The sequence below is a fragment of the Diceros bicornis genome, chromosome 3 (genome assembly GCF_020826845.1).
Source record: "Diceros bicornis minor isolate mBicDic1 chromosome 3, mDicBic1.mat.cur, whole genome shotgun sequence".
Classification (NCBI taxonomy): Eukaryota; Metazoa; Chordata; class Mammalia; order Perissodactyla; family Rhinocerotidae; genus Diceros; species Diceros bicornis.
Genome location: NC_080742.1, coordinates 88,011,048 through 88,035,307, shown reverse-complemented (window position 1 = coordinate 88,035,307; position 24,260 = coordinate 88,011,048). Strand labels below are relative to the sequence as shown.

Below are 24,260 nucleotides of genomic sequence, written 5' to 3'. Positions count from 1 at the left end.
AATTAGGTGATCTAGGTCTAGGCTTTAGTGAGTTTTTCAGTTTCTCAGACCCCCGGGGAAGCCAAAGAAAGCTGTAGTCTAGGACTGCTGAGTGAGGCAATGGGGACTCATCCACTCATTGGCCCTGCCTCATTCGCCTCTAATGCCCAACTGCTCCCTGGCCACCTCTAGAATGAAGCAAGTCCATTCCATCGCATAGACTAGTGGCAGGAGAGAAGGTTGTTGGAGTTCTAGAGTTAGTCAGGTCTCTGTCAGTTGAATCACACGGGATGTTTACAAAGCTCACAGCTCCAAAAGCTCTATGGTCTGGATTTTGTCACATCCCACAAACTGAAAGATAAAGGAGAAGAGTGAGGGGAGGAGTCAGTGTCCCCACCCCATCTGACAGAGGAAGGCAAGGACTTCTCGAGCTGCTGCCCCAAGTCCAGACAGCAAATCCATGGTGTAGCAGAGGCCCCTTGTTCCAGGCTCCTGAACCCCAGTTAGCCTGGCAGCCTGTCAAATGTTGCTCCTCCCAGACCTTGGCAAGGATCCCAAATAAAGAGTTTTGTACTAATTTATTAAGGTGGGAACACTTTTTTGGAATTAGAAAAAGCACTTGGAGCTGAGAATTATATAACCTGTTGCAGCTCTGTGCTATTCCACATTGGAAAGTGAGTCATTTTCAGGCTCACTCTCTCTCTCTCTCTCTCCAGCTCATAGCCAACGCCTGGTCAATGTGAAGTCACGCCTGAAGCAGGCTCCAAGATACCCATCACTAGACCGGGAGCTCATCGAGTACCAGGAGAGGCAGCTCTTCGAGTACTTCGTGGTTGTATCATTGCACAAGAAGCAGGCTGGGGCTGCATATGTGCCAGAACTCACCCAGCAGTTCCCTCTGAAGGTACAGGGCGGGCCAGGCCCCTGTGCCCTGCCAGGGGACTGCAGCATTCTTGCCAAAATCTTGTGGGGGCTCATGGTTTCAGCGAGGTGTGGGAGTCTGAGGAATGCTTAGTGTCCAGCATCTTGAAAATGGGTCCTAATTAGGGTGTATCCAATGGAAAACACTCCTGCTATTTGGGAGGTCCCAGGAAGTGAGAGTCAAGGCCTCAAAGTATGGACAAAAATACTTACTCACTTCCTGTGGTCGGGTCACTGGGCTGACTGTACCATCCTCTTCATCCTCCACGTCTCCTTATCCAGCCACATCTCTTCCCAGCCTATCCTAGAAACCTCTTTCCTGTCAAGCCACACAACTCTCCCTAAGGAGTGTCATGTTTGTGTCCATGCTAAACATCTGTATGCGCACTATGTACCTCTGTGTGTGTGCATGCATGAGAATCCTATTGTATTCTAACATGGTTCATGGCTATGTGGATTTGGCTTACCATGTATCAAATCATGGCACCTAAAATGAAATGGCATTCAATGAAGCCTGAAATGGCGTGGCCAATAATATATAAATTATTCTCAGGCTTTGTTATCAGTATTAAAAATATTCTACCACATTCTTATTCAGGATTTACTGAGATCCTGTTACATTCAAGCTGTTTTCTCCTTGGTCCTGGGGGATTACAAAGATGAGCAAGATGTGTTTCCTGTCCTCAGGGAGCTTACACTCTGACGGGAGGGCATAAGATAAGGATACAAAGACTCACAAGGTAGAATGTGACACTCTTCATACAGCTCATAAAATGAGGATGCTTAGAGGTGGGAAGAAGGGAGGGAGCTCCTGTCCTGGTCCCCTCAGGGCCTCCCTTTGCTGCCACCACTGAGGCATAAACCCAGCATCTACCAAGGCCTAGGTCCCAGCTGTCCCTCGCCTCCTTTCCTGGGCTAGCCTTCCTTCTGTTCTGCCCACAGTGGTCTAGCACAGCAATCAAGTCCTATCCTTGGAGTTTAGGATAGAAACTACGTATAAGTAAACCATAGGCACTAGCCCTCCAAACTGGCATGTACTCACCTTCCTCCAGCTGACCTCTGGGGATAATCCCCTGAAAACCCCAATACTATCGGCATGCCCACAGTTAGCTGAGAATCACAGAGTGAGCACCAAGGTGCGAAGGACTGTCCTGTTATCCTGCTTACTCCCCTCAGGGCCCAGCACAATGTTGTACACAGGGCAATGCTTAATCAATGTTCCAGGAATAAAGGCATTAGTTTATGAATTAATTAATGAATCACCATATCTGTTGAATGCTTGTAGGTTCCAACCTAGATCTCCAGACTCCTAGACATCCACATTAAAACTTTTTGAGTAGAAAGTTGCATTGTCACTATTGAAAAGGGGACTAATCCAGAAATGTATAAATAAAAAGGTCATCTATAATCCCACTATACAGAGATCATTATTGTTAGCATTTTTTTGTTTTCTTCTGTCTTTTCTCATAGTATAATTTTCTTACAAAACTGGGATTGTACGTTGTATAATTTTTGTATCATGTTTTGTAAACCTATCGTTATTTATAAACATATTTAATGCAAATTCTAAAACATCATTTTTTAAATTATATAATGCTCCGTTATGTGGGTGTACCCTATTTAACCACTCTCCTTCTGTTGGAAATGTATTTTGCTGCCAGTGTTTCTTTAGATACGTATTTTTAATATTATGGTGGTCATTCTGTATATGCATTTTTGCCAGGCTATTTTATATCTCTTTGCCTTCACTCACTCTCTGTCAGAAGGATCTTTTTTCTCCTTCTTTCTCCTCCTTTCTCCTCCTTTCTAACTCTTTCTCATGAGTTTTATCCCCCACTCCCATATTCACCTTAATCAAGGTTTACACTCCATATTCACACACAAGAGCATGACTGCCATGTTCCATTAAAATGTTTCACACAGTTATCTTTATGGCAGTTCATGGAGACTGGGATACTTTCCAGCCGTCTCTGACTGGTTGTATTTGTAAGAGAATTCTATGTGCCACTTCCTATAAATGTGCTTGTGTGCATGTAAGAGCATGTATGTGCATGTGTGGGTTGATAACTCATATGCTAATGACAGTGTGTGTAGGCATGTGTGTGTACACACATATTTGTGTGTATCATGCATGTAATCTGAGGGTGGTGCATCCAAATGGTGACTGGGCCGTGATGAAAGGTGCTGGAAATCGCTTCCCTACAAGGCCTGCTCTTCAGTTCTCTAATGCTGTTTCCGCCATGGAGAAATGTCATTAGTCCTTCCTTTGGTATTCTTTATAGTTTGGGGTCCTTCGCTCTGTGGTGATTAATGACTTCTTCCAACAACTACACCCAGCTAGTATTTGCTTCTCTGTGAGACTATCCAAGGGTAATCAAAAATTATTGCTTTGGCAACAGTCTGAGCTAGTGAATTACCAACTCAAAAACTGTTCCAGGACCAGTTGGAATCTTCTGGATCATGGATGGAAGAGAGAACCGTTATACAGAAAAGAAATAGTGACTATTTATTCTGAAGAAGACAGACTAAAGGACAATGAATGACTGGCTTTAAGTCTATAAATGGTAGCTATGTTTCATTCATTGATAGTTGTCTCAACCGTTAATATTAGTGGCAGCTTTAATTAAATTTGATCTAGCCTAAGGGGAATCACACTAGAAGTGGATTTTAAAGTTGAAAACAATCAGCCCAGTACTTTATTCATTTGGATCTCTCTTCGGAGAACTCCTCTCTCTGACATTTGGGGGCCTTGGGAAGGCTTGCAGATCTCTGTGAAGCAATCAACGGTACTGCTGGCCTGCAGACTTCAGAAACTGTCTGCCAGGCTGGTTTAATGTGGAGGTCAGTGGCAAGCTGTGAGAAACAAAATAAGAAATTAATGGAAAATATTACAGAATTTAGATTAGACATTACAATTTCCTAACTTTAGAAACTCAGACTCTACTTGCTTCAAATATCTGATATGTCAAATTACTAAAGGTGATTTTAGCATAATTTATTTTTCTTTAACTATTTATAAAGGAAATTTAGCAAATATAAACCTATCAACAATGACAACAACAAAAAGCCAACAATTCTTCCCAACACTTTAGAAGTACCAATTTATAAACTATTATAATTTTTGTGTGTGTGAGGACGATTAGCCCTGAGTTAACATCCAATGCCAATCCTCGTCCTTTTGCTGAGGAAGACTGGCCCTGGGCTAACATCTGTGCCCATCTTCCTCTACTTTATGTGGGATGCGGCCACAGCATGGCTTGACAAGTGGTGCAGTGGTCCGTGCCCGGGATCCGAACCTGAGAACTCTGGGCCACCGAAGTGGAGCTTGCAAACTTAACCACTACACCACCGAGGTGGCCCTTAAACTATTATTTTTTGTTTTCCAAACTTACATCTAGAGTGCCTTTTTTTTTAATTGTGCAAAAAACCGCATGACATACAATTCACCCTCCCAACATTTCCAAGTGTACAGTACAACATTGTCAACTCCACGCACATTGATGTGCAACAGATCCCCAGAATGGGGTGCTTTTTGAAAGCACATATTCCTATTCATACACAAAATAAGCAAAGTTGTGGCTTTAAATAGAATCTCTAAATCAGACTTTATTATTCACTCTGTTTTTAAGTAAGATGATATTCATTCAGTCTGTGATGTCTCAGATAAATCAGAGAAAGACAGGCAGACTAGAGATTAAGATCATTTTTATTTCTAGCTAGATTCCATACTAGTTGTGTGATCATGGACAAATTGCTTAACTTCTCAGGGCTTATTTCTTTATCTCTAAAATAAAGATGGATGATATGTAGTTTTCTTCTAGTTCTGATATTCAAGGACTCTCTTGAATTTCATTGTGTAGTATAGTTTAACTGAATGTATTTGCTAAGAAGTGTTGTAAAACATCTTTGCCTGATTGAGGAGGGGCATCGTTGCCTGGGCCCAGGGATCAGAAGACCGGATTTGAGGCTCGGCCTTGCAGATTCATGGGTCTCCTATTTGGAAGGGATTGCTGTGACTTTTTTCCTTGTTGATTAAAATGCTCATATTCCAGAATTTTAGGCGTAGAGAACATTTCTCTTAAACACACCATTTTTTTCTCCTGACTTACCTCACAAGATTCTAGTTGGAACTGCCATGGGTAAAAAAGGCTCCAGCAGACTGAGCCACAACCCCTTCCCACGAGAGGAGGTTAAGGTGTTGGTCACGACTGTGAGTAGGTGGGAGATGTGGTCTTGCCAAGCATCTGCCTCACTCTCCTATTCGGAGATTTATTCTCCAACCTTCTCTTGCTCTTCTCCCTGCAGTTGGAAAGGTCTTTCAAGTTCATGAGAGAGGCTGAGGACCAGCTGAAGGCTATCCCCCAGTTCTGTTTCCCTGATGCCAAGGATTGGACTCCTGTCCAGCAGTTTACCAGGTATGTGCTGTGCTGGCATCTCCCCTTCCTACCCCGACAGACTAAGACGAGAACTAGAGAGGGGATCATAGAGAGCACACCTCATAAGTCAGTCCTCCTATTAAGCCTGAGCCTAGAGATTTCCCCTATCAGTGTTTTTAAAACTTTCCTGAAGATGAGAATCACCTTGCTAAGTAGGCAGATTCCCAGGCCTCCCACTCAGTCTGGGAATATGTTTGTTTCGTAAGCCAATGTGAAGGGCGATAAGGTAATTCTTAGTCTAGGGAAAGTCAGGGAAGCATTGCCTGTCATCCTTCCTTGTCCAGTGCTCCAGACACATTTCTTCAATAGCCCCTCCAGCTGTTACTCAGAGTATGGTTAAGTTTACATTTCTGCTTTACCCCATGTTGTTAGATACCAACATTTTTATTAACAGATGTTTCAGCAGTTGACCAAACTTGTAGGCTGCATATCCTAAGTGTTTGAGGGACACTGTGTTCCTTGAAGTTGGCCCAGCAGTCTTTAAGGACAGTCCAAGCCTCGAGGTGGCTCTGAACAGACAGTTCCCCAGGAGAGCCATGCCAGGGGCAGTTCTGAGAGGGGTACAGAACTGTCCCCCTCTTCAGCTGCTCCTCCACTGAGTCACATCCCTAGATCAGCGACCTCGCCCTCAAGTTCAGTGAAAGCAGTAGCCACAATAGATGCCCAGTGAATGACTGCTGTGTGTTGTGCACTGGGGTGGCTCAGGTGACAGAATACCATCCATAAGAGCTCAGGGTGAAAAAAAATTCCTCCTTTCCTCTCTAGACACAGTGACACTTCAGATCTCCCTCTCTCTGACATAGATTCCAGAGCTCTAGGTGACCAGAGTCCTAGCACAGAGACGGACAAGCAAGACAGGGAGCAGCCCTGTTTGACGGCCTCCTCCAGAATGTCTCCTGGGTGCTCACGGCAACGTGTCTTTCGTTTTGTTTTGCTTTGTAACGCACTTTTGTTTTCCCAACCACAGTGAAACATTCTCATTTGTCTTAACTGGAGAAGATGGGAGCAGAAGGTTCGGTTACTGCCGAAGACTGCTGGTTAGTACATTCTGCTCTCAGTCAGCACGAGCTCTGTGCAGACAGCATTGGCTTCCTAAGGTTTCATTGACCTTATGCCACGCGAGAAGGGACAGGAGGTGTGGCAGTTCATCAGGGTAGTTAAAAACATGGAAGACGATTTGGGGCCCTCCTGAGCCTTACTGGTAGATGGGAACAATATCTGTGTCTCCTTTGGAAAGAAAATACTTTCTCCATTGTTTTCCCTGCCAAATAAAAGACCTTTCTCTCCTTAGGCCAAATGTCCTTTCTAATAAAATGTGCTAAACAGACTTTTTAATAGCTTAGAGAGAACATTCGTAATAGTTGCTAAGGGCAGATGAAGCATGGTTTTATTGTTCATGATGCAAATAATTCAAGTGTCTCCTTCAGAATAAGCACCTTTAAGTCAGAAACTTATTCCAATGAAATGACCATGACAAAACATTTTAGAACTTGTCTTTTTGAGGCCCGTTCTTGTGAAAATCTGCAGTAGTGGCAAATCATTTTCCACTGAGAGTTTATTTTAGTCTGAGAAACAGGCTAATATAATTTAGAGTCAACAATAATGCATGGCGCAGATAGGTGTTCAATAAATATTTGTTGAATTAATTAGTAATTGTTGAATAAAATTAAAATAAATTGTTGAATAAAAAGTATGGATAATTGAAAAAGTTAAGTGGGATAATAATTTTTGTTGATAAAATTACTTTAGAGTTTAAGTATTGAGCCTGATTTTCTTTTTGTTTTGAAAATTAGCTTAAAAGTCAGTTTCCAAAAAGGATTCTCAGAAATGATTTCTCATTTGGACTTATCGTTATAATAAACATATGTTCTCAAGGTAACTCCTTAAAAGGAACTACAATGATTTGGGTAAACAAGTTAAGCCTCCTTACTGCATGGTCCATAGGCCATATTGAGCACCTACTGTGTGCACAACACCCTTGATTTGGTTCTTTCAGGAGAATAAAAAAATACATACCACATGGCCAGAAGTGCCTTCCGCCTATAAAATGGGGTATTGGTAACTACTTACTTCATTGGGTTGTCCAAAGGTGTGGTATGTGGACACAGCTGGCACACAGTAGGCACTCAAAAGCATTTGCGTTCTTTCCTTCCCTGAGGTTTTTACACTCATGATTTCATTGTGTTTCACTCCAAAGCCTGGTGGCAAAGGGAAGCGTCTCCCTGAAGTTTACTGCATCGTGAGCCGCCTGGGATGCTTCAGCCTCTTTTCCAAGGTGAGGACTTGGGCTCAGAGAAGGGAGGAAGGGAAGGCAAGGCAGGGGCCAGGAAGAGACAGGAGACCCTCCAACTCTGGGTACTTTTATGATCTTATTCTCCACCTATTTTCTTTCCCACTTCCTCCTCCTCCCCTCATCGCCTCCTCTGTTCTCTTATCACTGGGATAGGAAATAAGAGTTGACGAAAGTCAAGGCCCAGAAACTGGGGAAGGGGAGAGAGTGAAAGTAATTGTAGTTAAGGATGGGAGGGGCAGAGGCTCTTCCCAGAATATTCCATGTGTTTTACTTTTCTTCCTCTAAGCTTTGTCTTTTGTCATATTAGCTTTTGCTGGACAAAAAGGCCACTGTGAGGGATGGATGTACATGTATCTATGTACATATTTGTTGTGTGTGTATATCTGCTGTGTGTGTGTGAGATTTATTATTGTAATAGTGCTCTAAGTCTATCAAAATCTTAATGTAATTTGGTCTTCTTTTTGGGAAAACGAGCCAATACATCAAGACATAGGAATTGCCATATTGAATCGGCCCATCCACCCCACTATTTTGGATTGGTGTATAGGAGATAATTGCTATCCTATATGATGCTAATCTCAAAAATTAGGTATAATCCAACATTCATTTCCTATATTAACCAGACATGAGTATCTAATCCATAAATTTATTTTAATTCCTTCTTGAGCATATATATCAGTCTGAGCTTTCTTTTGGAGAATTGATGTCCCACATCTAATCCATGGATGTAAAGCAGCACTTCCTAAAAGCATCCTGAAACAAAAGTCTGCCTCTTGCCCACCCTCCGCCTGAACTCAGTGGAAGTCTGAATTATACTCATAGAGTGTGACCTCTTGCCACAGTAGAACTTATAACTTCTGTGCAAGTCTGTTTGAAATAATTAATGATATCAACGTAACCTGAGACACGTTCTTACATGCGCTCCACCGAGGTGGTAATCATTCTACATTAAAGTTGGTCATTTACAAGCTCTAGCACAGGTATGCATTGCTGCTCATGCCAGTCTTTCACACAGCTTTGTTTAAGCATAGAAATAAGGTTGTAGGTCATAGCCTTTGTTGTTGGGAGAATGCTTATGAAAGCTACACACAGGTCGTGTGAGTTAGCCCAGCATCCAGCATAGCTTTGGAGCTCACATATGCTTCATTGCTATGTCATGGGCAGGGGACGCAGCGCAAGGAAATGTGCTAACATACTTGCGTGATGCACAATCCTGTGATTTTATGTCAGTTTTGTGACTGGGGATATTTTAGGAGTGTAGTATGATGACTTGCCAAAGACCCCACAGCAGATACTCAGGATGGAAGCAGCAACGGAGCTTTGGCTAACTGATCCCTGGAACTCGAGCTGTGTCCGGGTGTGGGACAGGATGACTAAAATGGCAAATTGTCCTTTAGTAAGAACAGCTCTCAGAATCTCTGAAGAAAGGTATATCATTAAATATTGCTACAGTAATGCTGTGTAACAAACCACAGTGGCTTAAAGCGGCAATCATTTACTCTCACCGACGAGCAGGTCAGCTGGGGTTCAGCTCTGCTCATCTCCACTGGCCCATTCATGTGCTGCAGGTAGGCTGGGAGTGGCTTATCTAGGCTGGCTGGTCTCTGCTTTAGGCTGCATGTCTGAGTCTGAGGCTGGTCCACTTATCTGTCATCCTCCTTAGACAGTGAGCTGACCCATGCGTGCTCTTCTGGTGGCGATGGCACAGGCACAAGAGGGCAAGCAGAAACACATAAGGCAGGCCTCCTAAGGCCTGGGCTTACATCTGGCACACTGTCACTTCTGTCTCAGTGTTCCTCAACCTTTTTTTCATTATTGCTCCCCAAGCAGCCCTTTTAGATTTTTTTCCTCTTAATTGCCTCCCCCACCTCATGAAATTCTTTTTTGGTCATATTATTTTCTTTTTATTGTGCTAAAATGTACATAAAATTTACCGTTTTTAAGTGCACAGTTCAGTGGCACTATGTTCATTCACATTTTTGTGCAAACATTACCACCATCCATCTCCAGAACTTTTTCATCTCCCCGAACTAAAACTCTGCACCCATTAAACGCTAACTCCCTATTCCCTCCTCCCCAAGCCCCTGGCACCCACCATTCTACTTTCTGTCTCTATGAATTCGACTACTCTAGGATCTCATGTAAGTGGAATCATACAGTATTTGTCCTTTTGTGTCTGGCTTCTTTCACTTAGCATAGTTTCCTCAAAGTTTATCAATGCTGTAGAATGTGTCAGAATTTCCTTCTTTTTAAGGCTGAGTAATATTCCATTGTATGTATATACTACATTTTGTTTATCCGTTTATCCATTGATGGGTTGTTTCCACCTTTTGGCTATTGTGAATTATGCTGCTTTGAACATGGGTATACAAATATCTGTTTGAATCCCTGCTTTTAATTCCAGAAGTGGAATTGCTGGATCATATGGTAATTCTATGTTTAATTTTTTCAGCAACTTCCTTACTGTCTTTTTAGTAATAAATTTTATTTAACCCAATACATCCAAAATATTATCATTTCAACATGTTGAAATATGAAAAGTCATTGATATTTTACATTCTTAATTTTGTATTTTGAAATCTACTGAGTATTTTGTACTTACAACACGTCTCAATTCAGACTAGCCATATTTCAAGGGCTCAATAGCTACATGTGATATTATTATAAATGGCATTTTTATTTAAATTCTTTGATTTATAACTAGATTGTGGAGGATCTTGCATTTGGATTTTTTTCTTTTTTAGTAACAGTTTTATTGAGATAAATTCACGTACCATACAATTCACCCATTTAAAATATACAACTTGGGGCCAGCCTGGTGGTGTAGCAGTTAAGTTCTCCTGCTCTGCTTCGGCAGCCCGGGGTTCGCCAGTTTGGATCCCAGGCGTACACCAACGCACCATTTGTCAAGCCATGCTGTGGCGGCGTCCCATATAAAGTAGAGGAAGGTGGGCAGGGATGTTAGCCCAGGGCCAATCTTCCTCAACAAAAAGAGGAGGATTGGCATTGGATGTTAAGTCAGGGCTAGTCCTCCTCACAAAATAAAATATACAACTCAATGGCTTTTAGCATATTCACAGAGTTGTACAATCCTCAACACAATTTTAGGCCATTTTCGTCACCCCAACAGGAAACTCTATACCCATTAGAAGTCACTTCCCAACCCTAGACAACCTCCAGTCTGCTTTCTGTCTCTATGGATTTGCCTATTTTGGACATTTCATCTAAGTGGAATCATAACAGGCCGTTATATGTGGCGTTATGTGACTGGCTTCTTTCACTTAGCATAGTGTATTCCAGGTTCATCCATGTTGTAGCATGTATCAGTATTTCATTCCTTTTTATGGCTGAATAATATTCCATTATATGGATATTACATTTTGCTTATTAATTCATCAGTTGATGGACATTTAGGTTGTTTCCACTTTTTGGCTGTTATTAATAATGCTGCTGTGAACATTAATGTACAAGTTTTTGTGTGAACATAAGTTTTCATTTCTCTTGGGTAAATATCCAGGAATGGAATTGCGGAGTCATATGGTAACTCTCTGTTTAACCTTTTGAGGAACTGCCAGAGTATTTTCCAAAGGGGCTTCATTATTTTATGTTCACACCAGCAGTGTATGAGGCTCCAATTTCTCCACTTCCTCACCAACGCTTGTTATCTGTTCTTTTCTTTTTTTTTTAAGATTTTATTTTTATTTATTTTTTCCCCCCAAAGCCGCAGTAGATAGTTGCATGTCACAGCTGCACATCCTTCTAGCTGCTGTATGTGGGACGCGGCCTCGGCATGGCCGGTGCAGCGGTGCGTCGGTGTGCGCCCAGGATGCGAACCCGGGCCGTCAGCAGCGGAGCGCGCGCACTTAACCGCCAAGCCACGGGGCTGGCCCCTTGTTATCTGTTCTTTTCTTATAGCCATCCTAATGGGTGTGAGTTGGTATTTCATTGTGGTTTTGGTTTACATTTCCCTAATGGCTACCCCCCAGAGAATTAATTCCATGGATACCCCACACATCTGTTTATGTACTGTGGCCCCTTAGAAGGCTACAAACCATTATAATATCTAAGTTTTTTCACCACTACCCCCAAAAAGCAATTTTTACCCCCTTGGAGGCAATATTGCTCCCATTGAGAATGCATACATTAGTCCATTAGGTCACATGGCCAAACTCATGTGACAAATAGGACAGTTTTCAAAGTCAAGGGGGCAAGGAACGGTACTTCACCCTTTAGTAGGAGAAACTGCAAAGTCCCATGGCAAAGAGAGTGGTTATATAGAGGGGAGAATTGGGCCATGCCGCTTAGGGTGAAAGAGACAGTAAGCTTGGCCTGAAGAGGACAGCAGGGCTTCCCCCTAATTCTTCAATCATTGTGGCAGGCCCACTTCATCTGCAACAGAGTGACCCCTTGGTGACCTGACTTCAGAGTAGCTGAGCTGCTTTTCTGATCCTTGCAGATCTTGGATGAGGTGGAAAAACGACGAGGCATCTCTCCCGCCCTGGTGCAGCCCCTCATGAGGAGTGTCATGGAAGCCCCTTTCCCAGCCCTGGGAAAAACCATCACTGTCAAGAACTTCTTGCCAGGATCAGGAACTGAGGTAGGCTGTCAGGTTCCTTTCCTGTCCTAGGTGGGGGAGTGGCCCAGACAGCCAAGTCCCAGTGGTCCGAGGCGCTGGCTTTCGGTGGGCTTTCGCATTCAGTGATGTCCTCTTGCTCTTCAGGCTGGCCCAGATCACTCATCTATGAGAGCCTCATAAATTCCACCCTAAGTTCAGTCGATTCTGGGCCAAGGAACAACCCCCAGAACTATGCCATGGCACTGCGTGGTGTTTCTTCACATGATGTTGGCCTCGCAGGTTAGGGACCTGCACGGAACATCCTTAACTTCTCTTAATAGCCCATTACCTTCATAAATTGTATTTGAACCTTTTTATGTTTGTGGTCTGCATCACTTCTATAACCTTATAGTGTAAAACAGATTCTTCTCAGGGAAGACAGGCTCAGGTACTACTTTTTGTTCATCCTAGACTTTGAAGCATGTCCCTTTCCTGGGCTGGACTGGGATTTGGTGCAGGAGCTTGTTTTCATCCTTCCCATTCCCGTTATGTGACTCTGTGGACCTCAGAAGGCAGATCCCGTTGAGCCTTGAGTCTCCAGTTCCAAAGGCCCTTGGAAAAGCAGGTCACCTCTGGAGACAGGGGACGGATGAGGATGGGTCTGGGACATTCTGGAACAACCCAGTTTCCCAGCACGGAGAGGAGCGCTCTCCTTGTCGCTGGAGAACCTTAAACCATCCCACACCAGATGCAGGTAGCTTGGCCATGGGGATGTTACCGTTAGTGAGCCCCACTGTGTGGGCAGCACTGGGCAGGTACTGTGCTGAGAGTAAAAGCCAGTCTCCGCTCACCAGGAAGGAGCCACCTTTTGAAAGAGAAAAATGTGCACGTGAGTAGTGATGTGAGATGAATTTAGGAACATTTCAACAAGTACAGAATGAGAAGATATGCACATTGAGCATACAAGCTGAAGACACGTCATCAGGAAGGGATTGGAATGGGGGTGGGTTCAATAAGAAACACCTTCTAGAGGAGGTGAGTCTTGTAAGTGCTGCTGCGATCTGCTGGTCCTCTTGCGTGAGCCTGCGATTCCATTCCAGTAGGTAATATTCCCTTGTGAGACACAGACACTTTCCTGGGGGGCTCTAAGGGATAGGACATTTTCATGGGTCATAGAACTCCCTTGGGGAGTCCAGATATGTCATTGCCAGGGAGAGCCTCCAACCATTTTGGGCCAAGGGCCATTGATTCTGCCATCCTCTCTCCCCACCTCCATCTGAACTGTCCTCATGCTCAACTATGAGACTCAGTCCCTACTACCCCTTCCCCAGGATCTTTCTTTTCCCCAATCCTTTTTGTTTTCCTTTTTTTCTTTCCCTTTTCTGTGCCAATGGGCCACCCCTGCTGAGGACCTCAGCACCCCAGGCCTGTGATGTCTGTGAGAGGCCTGGCTGAGCAGGCGGGGCCCCTCCTCATGGCTGCTCCTGTTCCCTGGCAGGTGATTGAACTGTGCCGCCCGCTGGACTCCCGGCTCGAACACGTGGACTTCGAGTCTCTCTTCTCCTCTCTCAGCGTCCGCCACCTGCTCTGTGTTTTTGCCTCCCTGCTTCTGGAAAGGAGGGTCATCTTCATCGCAGACAAGCTCAGGTACCAACCTTGGCTACTTCTGCTCAAGTGTTTGAAGGACAATCTTGGACTGTCTGGAATCTGTAGGGCAGGTGATTGTCTAGGATTGCAGAGGAAGCTCCTCTGAGGTAAGATGTGAGTCAGCGGGCTACTAAGACTGGAGGTTTGTAAGGCACACCCGTTGTGTAAAATGAAGTAAGCCTGCCCTTCTGTGTACCACTTATCCGGTATTTGGCCTACTTTTCACTCATTCTGCTCAGTGCTGGGCACTCTACCATGTGCTAGGCACACATGAGTAAAAGACATAGAGCTGTCCTCAAAGAGTTCTCAGTCCAGTGGGGGGAACCCCGCAGACCACCCAGTATCATGTTGTAAAGGCTTACTAGAGACAGTGCGTTCTGGAGACCGAGGAGGGTGCTCATTCCCAGGGAAGGTGAGATCCCCCTGAGTCTTATGATGAAGAGCAGATAGAAGCACATTCCAGGCGAAAGGAGCTGTCTGTACAAAGACAAGGAGAAGGGGAGGCTGAGAGCATCACCGTCAGGAACTGCAAAGCTGTTCACTGTGGCTGAGCAGAGAGAGGAAAGCCGAGGGGGAGCGAGGAGCCGGCAGAGGCGGACAGGGCCAGTTCACAGAAGGGCTGCGGGGCTGTGCTAAAGAGCACAGGTGCACCCTAAAGGCAGCCCTTCCTCTCAGTATTGAAATAAATCACACAGAATCCCACACGCGCTCACTGCCACCCACATCCGAATGGTCACATTCAGTGACTTGGAAAGCCCAGGTCACAAATCAAGGAAGATCTGGAAGGAGATGCAGATAGGGATTTGGCTTAATTCTGAACTTAAAAAAAGAAAAAGAATTTCTGGCATTTTCATCATTTCAAAATACTGAAGCAGAGCCTTCTTCGCTTTGGAACTGAGGGCACAGAAGCACGAGTGGTGGCTGCAACTCCAGGAAGGGCTGAGAAGGGCCAGCCAACCAGGAGAAGCAGATGAGGCCAACTGAGAAGTCCATCTGGAAAGAAGAAATGCCAAAAACATGAAAACTGAAGAACTGTGGTTTGGAGAGGAACTATGACTCTCAACTCTGGAAAACAAAAGGGAGGAAGAAGAAAAGGGAAAGAATGGAAAGGACAACGTGTATGAACGTGGAGCTCATCAGGAGGCGTGGTGGGAAATGGAAGCCGGCCCTCTCCTCCCACTGCAGCCCATCTGGTCACCTTGATGGTGCTCCTCTCTGGACAGCAGCCACTTGGCGATTCCCAGCCTGCTCCCACCCTGTTTAGTTGGCTGTTCACTTTTAATGTCTTAGTTATTGTACTCCCTGTGCACTTCAGTCTGCTCAGGAAGCAGGCCCTGTCTCTACGCCTGCAGCTGGTGCTGGGTGCTGGGCAGCTCTCCAAGCTCCCTGGGCACTGGGGAATTCGGAGGAGAGAGTTCTCAAGATTGGGGCCCTGGAAGCTAAGGATGAGTAATAACCCTTCAGTGGCCGGGATCGGATTTCATCAGCGCTCTGGTAACTGTTCTCTGGAAGCCCCACTCCACCCTCCACGCCCCCACCGTCATATGCTGTAGAATTCTCAGACCTGACTTTGGGGGAGGGGAAAGTGATGCCTCTCAGAAAGGCCTAGGCAAGGAGTCCCAGGCGAGGAAACCTAGTGCCCCCCAGGAGTGGAGAGGGGCAGACCAGTCCCCTGAGGAGCTTGCTTCTGGGTTAAAGCTGTTAGGCTCCCGGAGGGTCCAGCCTGAGAAAATGTCTGAGGAGATGGGCGTGGTTGGACAGAAGCAAGCCAGTCAGGGGCAGTGCCCCACGCCACCCCACCCTACGGAAGAGAACAGAAAGTATCATCTATTTTTCTCTTCTGAGTACAATAAAGGAGAAGGTGAGAACAGAAAGGGAGGGGAGCCTGTCAAAGACACATGCCTCCCTGAAGAGCAGCAGAGGGGATGTGTCAGGGGCTCAGGGCACCAGGACACTGGGAAATGCCTATGACAAAGATGTCTGGGAGGGGACTTGGCCACCTCTACCTTGTCCCTGGACAGATTTCTGGGTTGACAGGTGGGAGGCTGGGGCGGCCCCTCCCCCAGAGCTTCTGTTATGAGAGACAAAGGCAAATGAAGGGGGCCCAGCCCTGTGAATGGTCCTTCCCCATCGCTGGGTCCTGGCAGGTTCTCCCAGCTCCCTCCTCCTCCTGCTCTGGGGCAGCTTTGTCACCCATGTGGTCTCATTGGAGGGACTTTGGAGTTTCTCTCCTCACTCCACCTTCCATGGTGCCTGGCATTCTGCCCTTATACATTTAGTCTTTTCAAACAGCAAATATCCACGAGAGGAATAAGATGCCAGCTGTGGCTGCTGCAAGTGGTTCTCACTGTGGATGTGTAGTGCCCACTGGATGTTTTCTTTTGCAGCAGCGGCCAGTTGTGGGGCACGGAGGAGATGGGATTTTTGTAGGGGAGAAGAGGCAGCAGGAATGTGGACAACTTTAGTGCCCTCCTTAGGCCCAGAGCCAGGCCATGGTACAGTAATTTCATTGTGTGTGTGTGTGTGTGAAATACCTTAATTACAGTTTTAGACTCTTTACCCCTTTCAGACTTGCACGTCCCTCTCTATCACACTTGCCTTCCCAGAGTGGGGAGGAAGCCTGCACATCCTCAGCTGTTGGCCCAGGGTCCCCTCATGTGTGAGACAAGGGCTGTCTGCGCCCAGGCCCCTGGTAGCTCTGACTTTCTGGAGCTCTGGTGTCTCCATGTCCCCAAAGGCAGCTCGTGCTGTTCCTGTAACAAATGGCTCCAAGTGTTCTCTCTCTTGCCCAATAAATTATCTTTCTACCCGACACTAGTTCCATGCAGGCCTGAAGAGGTGAGAAAATAAATAAATCAAGGCCTGTAGAGCTCTGAGGCAGGAAAAGGAGGAAACAGCGTGAGGGAACCTGATGAGAATAACAACATCGCAGCCCCTGGAGCAGGGAGCACTCGACTGTGTCGCCCCCGGGCCTGGCTCCTCTGAGGGTTTGACCTATATTCTTTCAGGCTCTTGACAACTCAATCAGATGGGTTCTATTATTAGGAAACTACAATGCACACCGAGGTGAAGTCACTTTGCTCAAAGAAGCAGTTAGAGGGAGAGCGGGATTCAGACACAGGCAGCCTGGCTCCAGAGAAGATGAGAAGGAAGGAGGAGCAGGCCGCAGTGGTCTATGGCCGTGTCTCCAGAAACATATAAGGAAAGTTTTTAAAAACATGCCACTAGGACCCCCTTTGTCTTTGGCAGTCAGGCCAGAATTGCCTCCTGAGGAAGCTAAGACGTCTGTGCTTTTCTCTCTCCCTTATGGCCTTCATCTTCCAGCCAGGGCCCCAGTGAGGTAGGTGGGACTAGGTGACCCCCAAATTCTTTCCCAGCTCTGAAATTCTCTGACTCCATGGGCCAGAGTTCTCCGGGCCTCCTGGGCTGTGCTCCTTGGTGCCTGCCCTCTCAGCCATCCTGGTCAAGAACCTGCTAAGCCCCCCATTCCTGACTCAGGACTCATCCCCTCAGGCGTCCTGTGCTTTTCAAAGTGCCCCAGGGGACACTACTTCATCTGCCCAGCTGTGAGATGGGGGAGTGGACTATGTCATTCCTGGAGGACCCCTCCAGCTCAAATGCTCTGTGACTCTGTGAACGTGCTGAGGGAAAGTCAGCACTAAAACCAGCCGTCTCCCCAGCCTCACATGTCCTCACTCCTCTTCCAGGTGATCTGATCCAATAGAAATCATCCGGATAGCACCCTGCTACTGCTGCCTCCCTTAGAGTGATTCTCATCATGGGCACTTCCCAGTGGTGAGATGCTGGGGTCCCTGTGAGTGCTCTTAATGCCCCTCTTAACCTTATTTGGGTTAAGATGAATACACACCATGTTGTGGATCCTCTCTCCTGGGACTCTCAGACCCAAATTGCCTTCCCAGGCTTCTGCTCTAGACTGTGTTCTGAAGTAGGGGGCATCTTCTGCACCTCCTCTTGCGGCTTTAACTGCCTACTTATGGGGGCCTCAGTTCAGCCTTCTCTTTTTGGGTCTCTCTGACCCTCGGTTGTGCCCCCTCCTCTAACAGGCCAAGTAAGCCAGTACAGGGAAGTCTGGCTTACCTGGAAGAAAGTGGCTTAGCCAATGATGAAAGCACAGAGACTCCGCCAAAGAACCTCGTGTGTGTGAAGTTACTGAGTGAGAAAGCCAGAACCCATTTCTCTTCTCCGGCTGCTCTGTACACCGGGTGTTCCTCTGGGAGGGATCGGCGTCCCCCTAGTCTGTGTGATTTGTGGGAAGATAGCCACGGGGAACTGAAGGAACTTTGGCCAGCCCGTGACAAACAAGGGCTTGCGGAACAGTGGCTGCAAGTTGTCTGACCCAGAAGAGTCTATGAAGAAAGCCTTCAGCACAAGTTCCAGCTGATGCCTCATCCTCATCACCTGGAACAGTCTCTACATTCTGCATGTGCCCCAATTCCTAGCCCTGATGAGCTCGAAGTGGAAGCAAGCCTCCTCATTCTTCCAGTTTCCGTCTGTAGCCCCAATCTTTGCGAGACGACAGAACGGCACGAGAACAGGACATGTCACAAACTCAGCGAGTCGCCCTGTGACATCCCAGTGTGGACGTTAGCCTGCTTCAGGCCTGTAGTCACTGCCCGCAACAACCTCCCCCCACCACGCAATTTATTTACTTATTGCTAGTGAGTCTGCCCACTGCAAGTGCAAGAGGAAATAGCAGGGAGTTGTGGCAAATATTGTATGAGTTATAAAAGGGTTTTAAGTTGAGCCAAAAATCTGTCAAGTTTAGAATAACATTTTTGCTCTGTTTCATCTTTAGGGTGGACATTGAGTGTTTCTTAAGGGTCTGTCAAGTCAAAGTTTGATAGATGGAAAAGAAAGAATGTTGTTGTGATGGCTTGTTCTGTTGTCATAACAACCCAAATAAATATTTCCCTATACCTCTTTCTTCATTTCCCTGATGATGAACATTTTGTTTTTTGGTTTGTTAATTTCAATTCCCAAAGTTTTGGTAAATCTGCAGACCAGGCTGAATAATAAAGTCAGAGCTGCACATAAACAAATCTGTACAGAAGTTTTAGATCGGACAAAGTGTTTAATATTCAAAAATTTACTTTTTATCTTTTTGTAGTGCATTAAGACCATAAACTGAATGGTAGACTACTGGCTAGTGATAAGTAGGATTAGATGGCTAAATCTTGACAGACACTGGAGCTTGGACCTTGGCTTTGACATATGTGTAGCTACACAAATAAGTGCCTATGTAGGTGTGCACCTGCATCCTTTTGTGTGCTCCTTTTGGTTCATTTTTAAGTTTCTGTAAGCTTAAATGGGGGTCCCACATCCTGTCTAGAGTCTGTTGCACCCAGCAATGTTTACCATCTCAGTAGAAGGTTGGGTTTATGAGGATGCCCTCTCTAGGCAGATGAGTTGCCCAGGGCCTACGTGAAAGTGCAAGTAGCTGCCATCGTGGTGGTCTGACATCCAAAATACAACTTCAGAGGTCCTCAGAGTGGCTGACGGAGTCTTAGAGATACATACATGTAATTCAGCAAAGTCCTATGAAAAATGCAATTTTAATAACACAATGGCATCAGTCTGATTAAACATTAAGTATTAAGTACCTATGTTTGCATATTAACATCAAGAAGATAACATTTGGAGCAAGATTTAGAGGATAGCATAGCCACAGATTGTTGTCTTCTACTCCAAACCCTTCACTAATGGCATGTTGGGCTGGAAACTTATTCCAGTTCTTCTCTCAGAGTCAGATCCCCCCTAGGCTGTGCCGGCTTTATGTCGTAGTCTTTTTGGGGGCTTACTGCAGTGGCCCCAAACCTCTCAAACACTGTATCTATTAGTTTCCAGAGTGAGATGTCACCATTTCTCTTCTGTCCTATCTCCACTAATGAGCCCTAGAATTACCTTCTGATGACTAGCTTTCGATCTTTTAGTTTCCAGCTATTTCCGGCTCCTGGCTGTCTCTCTCTTACAGATTTGTAGTTTGTAGATGCTAAAGCTAGAAGGACATTAGAAATTATCTAGCCCACTTTCCTTATTTTACAAATGAGGAATCTGAGGCCTAGAGAAGTTAAGGGCTTTACCTGAGGTCACACAGGGAGTAGCAGGCCCAGTTTTCTTGAGGCCCAGCCTGTGTTCTTAAACTTGGTGACACATTACTTCAGGGTTTGAAAGTACAGTAAAGGAAATATGGCGGCCACTGCATGGTGACAGCCATCTCCCCCTAGGTCACGCCAGGCACCAGACCGGAGTTTACCTTTCTCTCATGTTGCTGAGAATGATGCACAGTAGGAGAGATGCTTTGCCTGGAATGCTAAAGGATGCTGATAGGATCATCCTTCAAATTCCTAGGGTATCTGTATAACTCAGGAAGCTCATTACTTTTCTGGTAGCATCTTAGAGGAAGCTCTATGCTTAATTCTTACTCGTTCCTAGATGAGTTGGAAGCTTCTGAGCATAGTAACCCCATGTATGGCCCAGTGGCTTGGTAGCAGCCAGAATCAAAGTGTCTTCTCCAGGAGAACTTGAGCACTCACAAATGTATCCTGATACCTCTGGACTAATGCCTCAACCTTCAGGAACCACCACCAAATAGCAAAGTGCTCTGGGACCTGACCCTTCCCACCTGTGCCCATCTTTTAACCCTGTGGCCCAGCCAGCCTCCCACTGGGGCATTCTCCTCTCTCCCCCACTTTTGTACAAATTGATCACAGCTGTGGGCTGTGGCATTCCTTTCCTCCACCCCCACTGTAATGCAGGCCAGCTGCAAGGGCTCTCCTCCTAGGATTTCCTTCAAAACGCTGCCTCTCCTCCCACCAGCAGATGCTCAGTAAAGCTGTGCTGCAAGCACGCTTGAAGAGTCATGCTCAGCATCCCCAGAACTATAGACTAATCTTTGCATGCTCCTGAGAGACCACCAGTCCTAGCAGTGCCCACCCCCATGGACGTTTCCTCCAGCCTTCATGAGTGGAGAATAAAATTTCATCAGCCCTTGCAGCAGCATTGAGAAAACACTTAAGCTACACTCAAAGTAGTCCCTTCTTTTCTTCTCTACCATTTATTTTTGGGGAAGAGCTGCCACTAAGTGTATTATTTGCAGAATTTGACCTTTCCTTCTAGTGTTTCAAGAGGCAGCAGTTTTTTTTAGAATATTGACGTGGGCTAGCGAGCAGAAGGAATGAGACACTCCTCAGTACCGCCCTCCTGTTGTCATATTGTTCCTGAGCTCCCCCACCCCATGCTCCATATGCGCCAGCTAACGAGGTATTAATGATAACCAGGTGTGGAAACATTTGGATCCAGCTGCAACAGCAGACTATTTAAAAACAAACAAACAAACAAAAACCACTTGTTAGGGAAAACAGTCAACAGTGGCAACACCTACCTACATGGCCAACAGGTTACCTAGTTGAGTTGTTGTCATTTGTCCCCATCTAATTTGAATCCAATTGTCCTTTAGCTCACTGCGTTCCAGTTAAATGAGTGAGTTTTATCTTTGTTTCTGTAACGTTCATTCACCCGCCCTATGTATCTAGCACTGGCATTGCTTACCATTTTTTTCAAAACTTGTTCCAACTGCCTTCCTCATCCAGTTGGTTCACACTCACTGCAGCTGAAGCGGGGTCTCCCTGGCCCCTGGGGGCCTCCCCAGCACTGCACAGGTGGCATAGGGCTTCATCCAGGAGACACAACATGCTGTAGCAGCAGAGAGAAGGGAGCAACCAATTACACCTTCTCCTTCTGAGGATGAGGCCACAAGAAAGCAAAAGGGCAGAAGGCCTTTTCTTTGAATTGAGAAAAAAATTAAACAGATTTATTTTTCTATTGCAGTGACTGAGGAAAACACAAGAGCTGTCCTCGCTGTGCCTCTTCATGCCTCCATTCCTCTCTCTCTCTCACCTCCTCCTGTCTGCAGGACTCTTCTCTCCCACCCTGCCTCCACCCTGAATTCAGAGGTTTCTTTGGCCTCTTGCAGCCTCAGTTTCTTGAGCTATAAAATTCAAAAGAAGATGAACTCTATCTCTAAGATTGCTTCCAGGTCTAAAATTCTGTGATTCTGTAAATAATCAAAAGTACTTAACCACATCTCTGAAATATAAAAGGACTCTTAAACATGAGTACTGCATTTTTATTCTCCTTTAGTGAATTGACTAGAGTGCGAGTTTCAAAGACGGCTGAAGTGGACCGCAGATGACAGCGTCCACCACCTAGACCATCACATGATCCACTTCTTTCTCCAAGTAATATTTCGGAACTTACAACAAATGTGCTATAAAAAGAGATGGTTTCGGGGCCGGCCCGGTGGCGCAAGCGGTTAAGTGCGCGCGCTCCGCTGCGGCGGCCCGGGGTTCGCTGGTTCGGATCCCGGGCGCGCACCGAGGCACTGCTTGGTAAGCCATGCTGTGGCGGCGTCCCATATAAAGTGGAGGAAGATGGGCACCGATGTTAGCCCAGGGCCGTCTTCCTCAGCAAAAAAGGAGGAGGATTGGCGGATGTTAGCTCAGGGCTGATCTCCTCACAAAAAAAAAAAAAAAAAAAAAAAAGAGATGGTTTCATACACAAGGCTTCACTCAGGGAATTCCTTCTTAGGGTCTCTTTTAAGGGACTCCCTCTAGTCACTTGGAAATGAAAGCCAACATCCCAGTAAGACGTGTAACATATCAAAATTCCAACTCAACCATCGCTCTCTACCTGCCTCCACGCCCCATTTCACTAGTCCAAATCGTTGGCTTCAAACCCTTCTTACTGCTGTCGACAAAGAGAAATACATTTTACATTCAGACCCAATACATATACTACATAACATACACACAGATAGTTATTTACAACTGGAAAAAAATGCAGCACACTCTCTGATTTTCTACTTTCTATTCTTTTTGTTGTTGTTTTTAATGCTAATCACAACCCACTAAAATCATTTCAGGACCCACTAATGGGCTGCAGACTATAGTGCGAAAAAACCTGTGCTAGGCAGAACTATCCTTGTTTTATGTTTGTATTTTAACATCTGTCTAGTTTTCTAAGTCGTGACCTCGCAAGTACAGTATTTGAGCAGATCAACTTTGTACACTGGCCACACATGAACGCAGATTAGTACTAAAATCAAAAACTTTAGAGCAAAGTGAATTCAGCGTATTCAGTGATCTGTAGATAAAGGAAATTAAACACAAAGCAGTTCACTAAAAGTATTAACATCTTGAATATCCGGGAGCAAGTGATGCCTTAGGAAAAAAACTTCTCTACTTTGAGAGAAGATCTTTTGAAAGGCAGAAGTCACGTCACCCCAAGCTGCTGGCTGAATTACTGATGTTGCTCTCCTTGGTATAAGTCCTACGTTAATTATTGTCTCACTCCTACTCAGCTAATAGAGGTATTATAGTGGTAAGAATGAAATCTTGGGGTAGCATCTTTCTCATTTGGGGGGTGATCATTTGAAAGAAAAGACAAGAACCAAATAGGGTAATGTGTAGATGCTATGCTACTAAGAGGCATTTCATGACTCCAGTGAGTATTAGGAAAATGATTATTTGCAAAGATAGCGAACAGAAAGGTTAGGAGACTTATGCTTATAAATGAACATGATTGAACATTACCCTTATTAGGTGTGGGGGCCCCCAAATGCAGGTGGCATGGCAAAGAGAGCTAATGTATATTTTAAAGATGTTTCAGGAGGTGCTAATTCAGAGGAACTCACTTGGAAACTAAGTAATTTTTTTTCATTTTTTTAATGGTGGTAAAATACACATAAAATTTACTATTTTAGGGGCCGGCCCCGTGGCGTAGTGGTTAAGTGCACACGCTCCACTGCTGGCAGCCCGGGTTCAGATCTCGGGTGCGCACCGATGCACCGCTTGTCAGGCCATGCTGTGGCGGCGTCCCATATAAAGTAGAGGAAGATAGGCACAGATGTCAGCCCAGGGCCAGTCTTCCTCAACAAAAAGAGGAGGATTGGCATGGATGTTAGCTCAGGGCTGATCTTCCTCACACACACAAAAAAAATTTACTATTTTAATCATTTTGCAGGGGGAGGAGATTGGCCCTGAGCTAACATCTGTTGCCCATCTTCCTCTTTTTTTCCTTTTTTCTCCCCAAAGTCCCAGTATATAGTTGTATATCCTGGTTGTAGGTCCTTCTAGTTCTTCTATGTGGGATGCCACCTCAGCATGTCTTGATGAGCAGTGTGTAGGTTTGCACCCAGGATCCGAACTGGCGAACCCCAGACAGCCAAAGCGGAGCACACGAACTCAACCACTATGCCACCGGGTTGGCCCCTATTTTAATCATTTTTAAGTGTACAATGGCATTTAGTATTTAGTTTAAGTGGCATTAAGTACATTCGCAATGTTTGCAACCATCGCTACTATCTATTTCCAGAGCTTTTTCATCATCTCAAACTGAAACTCTGTACCCA

The 24,260-nt window shown here is 45.4% G+C and overlaps 1 protein-coding gene across 1 annotated transcript in view; it reads left to right on the top strand.

Annotated features, from left to right (window-relative positions):
* The window catches only part of DENND2A (DENN domain containing 2A), a 96,439-nt gene that overhangs the window by 60,423 nt on the left and 11,756 nt on the right, over nucleotides 1-24,260 (top strand). The window contains exons 10-15 of the mRNA XM_058531413.1: nucleotides 696-883; nucleotides 5,206-5,315; nucleotides 6,304-6,373; nucleotides 7,534-7,611; nucleotides 12,086-12,226; nucleotides 13,683-13,831. Of these exons, the coding sequence (XP_058387396.1) occupies nucleotides 696-883; nucleotides 5,206-5,315; nucleotides 6,304-6,373; nucleotides 7,534-7,611; nucleotides 12,086-12,226; nucleotides 13,683-13,831 (736 nt within the window). The remainder of the gene's footprint in view (nucleotides 1-695; nucleotides 884-5,205; nucleotides 5,316-6,303; nucleotides 6,374-7,533; nucleotides 7,612-12,085; nucleotides 12,227-13,682; nucleotides 13,832-24,260) is intronic.